General features: G+C 34.6%; 1 protein-coding gene across 1 annotated transcript; it reads right to left on the bottom strand.

Moving 5' to 3' along the window:
- Window positions 1-2,689: 2,689 nt before the first annotated feature.
- On the bottom strand, window positions 2,690-4,521 carry LOC115953605 (tyrosine decarboxylase 1-like). The gene has a single exon (XM_031071342.1). The coding sequence runs from the start codon at window positions 4,416-4,418 to the stop codon at window positions 2,814-2,816; it is 1,605 nt and encodes a 534-aa protein (XP_030927202.1). The 5' UTR covers window positions 4,419-4,521; the 3' UTR covers window positions 2,690-2,813.
- Window positions 4,522-8,889: the final 4,368 nt, after the last annotated feature.

The following is an 8,889-nucleotide window of genomic DNA, read 5'->3' on the forward strand; positions in this document are numbered from 1 at the left end:
CTTTAGTTCTAACATTCCTACCAAATGTGTCAAATGAAATAAACCCGATGTCCAACAGGTGGGTCCTACGCTGGCCAAATACCGTATGGTATAAAATTTTTCCAAGTATCCTTGCACCCTATCTATGTTGTATCATCTATGGTCTGGCAAAAAAGTTATCAGGCCTACATGACATGAACAATAGAAGTAGAAGTTGGTGGTCTAGAATCTTTTTTTTTTTTTTTTTTGAGAAAGGGTGGTCTAGAATCTTGTTACGTAGATATCAGGTATGTCAACTGTCAAGATGAAATTAACCCTCCTTTTTTGGTCAAACAGGTTGGTCCTATGTTGTCCATTAATGGTGGTGGCTTAACCATCCTTTTATGAGTATAATCGTGGTAGTTCTAGGAATTATTTCTTGGGTGGTCACTAAGAGTATTCATATTAGTTTGTATCAAAATGACATGAGGGTAAAATTTTGTACAACCAACCACAAACATTATACACAACAACTTATGTATTATTGTGCAAAATGCATTTATAGTTACAATAATTATGCAAATATTTACGGTTACAGTTCATATGCAAATTTATTTATTAATACTTTCTTTACTCGTATATAGAGAGAGATGATTTGAGAGAGTAGTAAACAATTGATAAAGAAATAATATTTTAATAATATATAGTGTAAAATAGATTTGATGTGGATTTTTAAAAAAATTAGTATTGTAAAATAGAAAAATTAGGTTTTTATGCTAAAATAGATAAGAATTTTTGCACTAGGAATTTTTTTGTTACTCAACTTATTGATTATTGAAACTATGTTTACCCTTATTGGTCTTTGTAACTATATTGTAGGGTGTTAAATTTATTTATTTATGGTAAAAAAATATTTCAAAAAAGATTATATATATATATATATATATATATTTTTTTTAAGGTTAGGGTATTCATTTGAACACCCTAAACATAACATGGAGCCGTCCTTGGTTATAATCCATCACCCGTATAATTTTGGAAGTTGTAAGTTGGATTAGTGGCAAGTCCGATTATTACGCCGGTGGTCTCATCCACTTCATAACCAGGTTTAAGAAAATTCGGTGGTGGGAGGGGTGGGGGTTGACGATCAGCACACCTCTACAAGTCCCTTTTTTCCCCCTAAAAAAAAGAAAAAAGAAAAAAAAATGTTGGTCCTACGTTAGCCAAATTTTGTATGGTATATAAATTATGTCTAGGGATGCAGCTTGCACCCTATGTTGTACCATCTATGGTCTTCCAAGAAAGTTTCTTGGGCCTACATGAACTATATATATGGTGTTTGTTTGGGACAAGCTGAAAATTTTAGTTTATTTGCAATTTCAGCTTATTTTTGCTACTATTTATGAGTCTCACTGCACTTTTTGGTATTATTTATGTATTTTACTATACTATTCACCTAACTTTTACCTTTATCTACAATACTTTCAGTAAAAAGTTTTCAGTTTCAATTAAATAAACTATTCCTAAACGGACACATAGTCTTGAATCTAGATACCATTTATGTATGTTACATATAACTTTAACTTTCCTAGCAAATATGTCAAGATGAAAGTAACCCTCCTTTGGTTAACTACAAAGCTAATTTTTACGGAGCTATCTTCGATGATCCGTAACACAGAAGCCTAGGAAATGACGTCTATGACAGAGCAGATCCGTCTCCCCCAAGTAATACCAATCGTAGAGGCCTTGGCTGCTAATTCAATTCAGTCTACAATAGGGGCTGAGAAGGTAGTTTTAGAGGGTGACTGAACTGAGGTTATCAAGATTCAGGGAAGGGATAAATATTGCTAGCATTTATCCCTTCCCTGAATCACAATTTCTAAATCACTAACTTTATTTTTGTTTTCCAACATTTTTTCACTAGAGAAAAAGCAATAGAAACCGCAACTACTCATTTAGGCATTAAACATTCATTTAATCCCACTTGTTTTTTTTTAGAGGGAGGAAGGGTAAAAAATGATCTCGATTTCTTTGATGAGAAGGCCATGTTTATCAGGGGAGAGCTCATCACACAGAGCAAAAGTATCTTCATGGCCATAGTCCTTGAGCCCCTCCAACAGAGTCTGTGGTGGTGGCATTGCCGGCGAAGGTGGTGGTGATGGTGGATATGTTTAAATTAATTGAGTCACATCCTAATAACTGTGGCACCATTTGGTAGAATGAATATTATTGGTTTGATCCTTTGGTTGGATGAACACATGGGGCGGGTAAACAATAATTAAAGCAGTATGATGTGCACATCAGCCCATGGGATGTGTAATGTGCACATGGCTGGCTCTTTTAGTATAATGTGCACATAGATTCTATGTGTGCTAGTGCAACTAATAAACAATAATTTAATTAATCAATAATTAATTGAGGAAAACAACTAATAAACAATAATTAATAATTTAATTAATCAATACATTATAAAAGACAAACAAATTAAATTATGTTAGGCTAAACAACAATTAATAATTTAATAATTAATGAAATAACAATACAACAACTTATAGTTTATAAAAGACAAACAAATTTATGAAACAACTAAACAACAATAATTAATAATTTTATTAATATGTCAAATGAATTTATAGTTTATTGTATAGGTACCTTTGTTTATTTCTTTTCTTTTCATTTTTTTTTTTCCTTTTGAAGTTTTTCAATGTACAAAATGCAAATTTGTTTTGGTTTTAAGAACTTTTATTTATTTATTTAAAGCACAAACTTCATGTTGGTCAAATTTTGAATTTCGGCCGGTATTTATCGAAATGTCCCGAAACACCCGAAATAGACCGAAATGATCCGAAATTTTTTCAAAGTAGAATAGGAACAGTCTGAACAAAATTCTTGAAGTCGACACTGAGAAGAGGTCGTACTTTCCAAGTGCTTAGCATGAAATCTGCATGCTTCTGCACCATTTCCCAAGCTGTGATAACGTGTCGTTCCTCAACTAGAGTTGCACCAACGGCAAATCGTATCACGTATACTCCCTCGACCACAGCATGAGTCATGAAGACACAGCCCGACATGTTAATGGACTCCAACAATTTGCGGTTTGCCTCATTCGCAAGTTCCTCGCTTACGATGCCAAGCTTACCATTTTTGTATACTGTCTCACTTAGTGCCGATGGCAAAATCCTGAAACAAACCATGGCAAAAATTTTAGGGACCACAATTTCAAACCTTTTATCCATATCTACACGCTCTTCAAAAAGTTTGGCCAATTTCACATGGTTTCTCATGAAGCTCCTAAGGTTATCTACACCATAGCTTCTAAGCACAAACCATAATTTCAAGGAACGAAATCTTCGGCTTAGGGTTATCTGCCAGTCTTTATAGTCCACCACTTGCTTTGAATCCGTGGCTTTATTCCTCAAGTACTCAGGGTTGGTTGAGAGTGACTTTATCAAGGCACTAGGATCTTTAACCCAAAGGCAACAGCAATCCAAAGTGGTTAAGAACCACTTGTGTGCATTGAGACTAAATGAGTTTGCACCCTCAACACCATTAATGAAGTGCCGAAACTCTGGACAAATACAAGCGCTTCCGGCATAAGCGGCATCAACATGAACCCACATTCCATAATCTTTTGCCACAGCACATAACGATTCTAGTGGATCAATGGCAGCTGTTGAAGTTGTTCCCACGGTGGCACATAAAAACAATGGAACTAGGCCTGCTTGCACATCTTCGCAAATTTGGGCTCGTAGTGAGACAGGTGATAGTGCATATGATGTTGACTTAGAAGTCTTGATGGCTCTGACGTTCATTGGATGGATCCCTGCTATTTGTGCTGCTTTTTGGATTGCACTATGTGTCTGGTCAGAAGTATAAACCACCAACTTTATGAGGTTCTCTCTCCCAATTTTGCTTAGTATTTGATCCCTTGCAGCGACAATTGTGCACAAAACGGCCTCACACGTAGTCCCTTGTAGCACACCCCCGCCATTGCCAGAGAAAAGGAAAGACTTTGGCAGCTGAAGCATATCTCCAAGCCAATCCACGACTATTGTCTCTAGTTCAGTAGCTGCTGGTGATGCAATCCAACTGAATCCGACCACATTGAAGCCGGTGCTAAGCATCTCGCCTAGAAACCCTGCAATGCTACTAGTGCATTGGAAGTAAGCAAAGAAGTTAGGGCTTTGCCAATGTGTTAAACCAGGAACTATGTGCTTTTTTACATCATGAAGAATGGTTTCAATGGGTTCTGGATTTTTTGGGGTGGACTCTGGCAAGAGTTTTCGGAGATATCCTGGTTCAACTTGGCTTAGAACCGGGTATGTTTCTACATCGCGATAATAATCAGCAAGGAAGTCTATGATCATATGGCCTTGCCGCCTGAATTCCTCGGGGTCTAATGGGTTATTGTTATAGGAAGAAGTGTGGTTGGGCATATGGTCAGACTTGACGCTACCCATATATATATATGTACTATGGGGAAAAGAAATGGTTCAGGATTCTTTGGTTTTCTGGTGGAAGGGTTATAACTGTGGAAAGGAAAAAGTGAAACGAGAAACTAAAGACTATCTTGTAGCTGATGAGATGAAACGAAGGGAATGGAGAGTTTATATAGATGTCAGGGAGCTACGTGAGGAATAAAATTCACCGTGATTTTCTTTGAATAGACCACCATTGTCTCATTGGCCACAAGACTGCCCAAGTCATTTACAGCAACAGAGGGATATATATTTATGTATGTTAAATGAAGAGTAGATGGTGGTTGTGAACAGATACGGAGTTAGGACTTAGAGTTAGGGGCTGCTCTAATTACGTGCGGTAACTCTAACCTCCAACTTAATTTGCTGCTTAGACGTTGAGGTTTTTTTTTTTTTTTTTTTTTTTTTTTTTTTTTTTTTTTTTGGGTCTTTGATGTGTATGTTTGATGCTAGGTAAGGACAAAATTACTCTACTAAAATTTTTTAAAAGGGTCAAGTTGTTTGTTTTGGGTAAAATTTGTTGGTTGGACTTAAATTTTTTTAGCTAGGTTTGCTATTAGTAATTTTTGTTGTTGTGCTAATGTTTTTGAGCTTGTATATTTTGTTTTAGATTTTAGTTCTATAATTTTTTTATGACCTTTAAAAATAGAAAAATGTGAAGGATACAAACTTGTTTTATAAATTAATGATGTGGTGAGTGTTATTAATAAGTAAAAAAAAATGATATAAATGGTGAGCTTAGATACAAACCAATAAGAATTTGCTATCTCAACACTTTGCAAAAATATTGTAGAAAAGTTTGTGACTATACTATTACTCTTAAAAAAATCAATGATATTGTTAAGAGGGCAAAGTGTAATTTTATAAAAATAAAATTGCTAAAATTAATACCAATATATATACTAATATCTTTTAGAAAAAAAAAAAAAATCAGGGGGGGCATTGCCCCACAAAGTCCAAGCTTAGTTCCGTCCCTGGTTGTGAAAGTGGTGGTGAGTAAAGGGCTGATAATGAATTAAAACCATGCCAAACCGCTCAATTAAATTTTGATTCATACGTCATTGGGCGCACCAGAGGGATGAATACAAAAAGGTCGGTCAGTATGTTTTCCAGTTGTTGTTGTTGCCCTTGGCTAGAGTTAAAAGGTTAGCTCAACAGTTGCCTTCACGAGAAATGCCATTGATCAGCTCCACATTCCAAGACCAAAATGTAGTTACAATACTGTTACATACAATTACAATTATCAACTAAAAGAGACCATACAATATGATATTTTCTTTAGGCCTGCTTGTTTTGTTTTTTTGTTTTTTTTTTTTGTTTTTTGAGTGAGAATCAAATTCTTTGAGCTTGTTAAGATGGAGCATTTATGTGACCATGCCAAATTTTGTCTCACAAATAAGAATTATAAGTTATAATGGTAAAATTACAGAATTACTAACTTGATTAGGACATTTTTAAATCTTAAATCCTAAAATGTAACTTATCAAATTTTTTGTGATATACTATATAAATATAGTAAAAGTTAGGCTTTAGAAATTGTGATTGTGCCAATGACAAAACGCATGTGTTACATGATGTACAATAGATAACTTATTACGTGACTTACTATTTATTAAAATATTTACTTTATCTCGTGGTTACACAATTACACCAAATAACTCAATTATTTTATGATAAAATAAGTACTAAATATATTTTTTTTTTTAAATGCTAGAGCTACAAGCACTGAGCAACCAAATGTATAATTGAATCCTAAAGCTATCACTTGACTGACAAAAAATTTAATTCCACAACTATCAGTCTAGCAAACATTAATTAAACGTGTCACATTTGTACTAACCAGTGGCGTACATCACAAGGACTGAAGGGGGCCTTGCCCCCCCCCCCCCCCCCCCCCCAAATTTTTGAAAAAAATGAATGAATATTTTTTTTTTTTAATTATCATAAATAATTTGAAAATTTTTAAAAGAACCTTATCATTTTGATTCCTATACCCAATAATATACATATATATTTAAGAAAGTCTAAAAATAAACATAACTCTCATTTAAATAGAAAAATAATGCTAGAGATACAAATTATTTTACAAAAAATATTACAAATGGCTGATGTGATGAATAGTAATTGGTAAATGAAAAAGTAATATTAATGCTACTACAGTTTTGTGTTTACAACATAAAAGTAAAAGTTTAGTGTGACCATAGGCTGAAATTCTCTAAAACTAGACAAGAAAGAGTGAAAGACAAGTTTGAAGTTTCCGTAGACCCCTTACCCATGTATAGTGCTCTTGTGCATATTACTTTACTTTTCATTTGTGTTCTTTTGATTTCTTTACTTTACTTTTCATTTGCTTTTTTTTTTTTTTTAATACATTATTTGTTATTATAATAATTAATATATTATATACCGTATGGCATTATAATTTATAAATGTACTTGATTAGTTTGATTAAAATATAAAGTATATACTACTATATTAATATGTATTTAGCACTTCGAAAAAAATTAACATGTATTTAATTGTTGTTTATAGCACATATTGAGTTATGAAATATTGTATATTACTATTTTAAATTTCATACATACACAAAAAATTTTATAAATAGCCCTCCAATGATAAATTTCTAGCCACACCACTGGTACTAACTCCACAACTTTCCAGCCTGGGGTTTAGTACAAGTGTACAACATTTGCATGTTCCTGCACCACTTTGCAGGCCATGATAAACGTGTCACTCCACCAACAGCAAATTGAATCACGTGAACTCCTCCAACCACGAACAAGAGTTACGTAAACTCGGCCGACATGGTAGAGGGTACTTGGTTTGAGCATAACTGTAACTCAAAACTTAGTTTTTGTCGCTCAATTCTAAAGTCCTACAACTAACCCACTGCCAAATCTTCAATGAATTTGGAAATGAGAACATATTTTTGGCTGAATTTTTGTTTTCAGTCTTTATAACTCAAAGCTCTAAATTTTGAATTTGAGTCACCGAAAATGAGAACATATTTTTGGAAGTTTTTAAGTTATGAAAAACAATTAAGCTAATTAGCATGTTCCTCGTCACTTAATTAGGATATCAAAATTATCATTTTTGTATTGAGAAAGTTTGACTATAAACTTGGTTATAATAAATTACTATAATTCTCACTAAAAAAAAATTAATATTGCTATATATTTTAAAATTTTATATATATAACAGCTTTATATTTATAACAGGAGTACTAACAAATTTTGTATTTCATATTCTCGGTTGCTCCTATCTTAAAGTGAATGCTCGTATTCTCGGTTGCTTCTATCTTAAAGATGAAATTACCAAAAAAAAATAAGATGAATTACCAAATATTGCTATATAACGGCTTTATATTTATAACAGGAGTACTAACAAATTTTGTATTTCAATATTCTCGGTTGCTCCTGTAAGGTTGAATTTATTCAACCATCTAATTGACTTTATTCCGTACCAAATTTGCTTGTATTTCAGAATTTAGTAACCCTGTATTTAGGTGGGCTTGTTGTAAGGGTAGTGAGTGAGATAGAATGAAGTTTGCTCAAGAGTGTGCAAGAAAACAGAGACTCGCGGCTTGGCCTCGCGGGTGACTCGCGGCTGCAAGCCGCCAGACGCAGCACACGTGCCAAGCATGCCAGAAGGTGAACAGTCATGCTAGCTGGAGCACTACAGGACAAAACAGGACAACTAGCCATACGGTTATCTCGCGACTCAGTCAAGTCGCGAGGCCAAGCCACGAGCCAGCCCTGTTTTGAAAAAAACCTGACGTTTCACATTTCTCTCTCACCCTAGTATATATACCCCTTATACCCACAAAAGAAAGAGAGCTTCCAGAGAAAATTTTGAGAGAGAAACCCTAGAGTAAAACAAGATTGATTCATCTACAATCTTTACATAAGTGCGTCTTCAAATTCCTCAACTCTCTTCCTCTCCATTGCCAAACCCTTGAGAGACTTTTTACCAAAACCTTGTTCTCACCATATCCATTACTGTGAAAGGGCTGTTTGGTGTTCTGGGAAGCAATTAGAAAGGAACCAATCTTCATTGGTTGATGCTATGGTCTAGTAGCGGAATCCGGGAAGCTAGAAAAGAAAAAGGTTCGGCGCAACCTCGTTAGAGCAAGAAGCTTGGAGGGCTTAGGTGCACTAGGTAGATTAGGCTTGGAGGGTCTATTGCTATCCATGTATCCCAACTACATTTTCTAGTGGATTGTTTACCGCTTGGAGGGCGGCGGAGAGGTTTTACGCCGAGGGCTTCGGTTTCCTCTTCGATAACACATCGCGTGTTGTCTTTGTGTTTGCATCTTCCTTCCCTTTTATCTTTACCTTTTATTATCTGCTATGGGTTGTGATTTTAATTTGGCTTAGATAGTTTTTCCAATTCCATATTATAGCTTATGTTAATTTTCCACACACTAGTTGTTTGACATAATGCTTGAATTGGT

Source organism: Quercus lobata, chromosome 7 (assembly GCF_001633185.2).
Source record: "Quercus lobata isolate SW786 chromosome 7, ValleyOak3.0 Primary Assembly, whole genome shotgun sequence".
In the NCBI taxonomy this organism is placed as follows: Eukaryota; Viridiplantae; Streptophyta; class Magnoliopsida; order Fagales; family Fagaceae; genus Quercus; species Quercus lobata.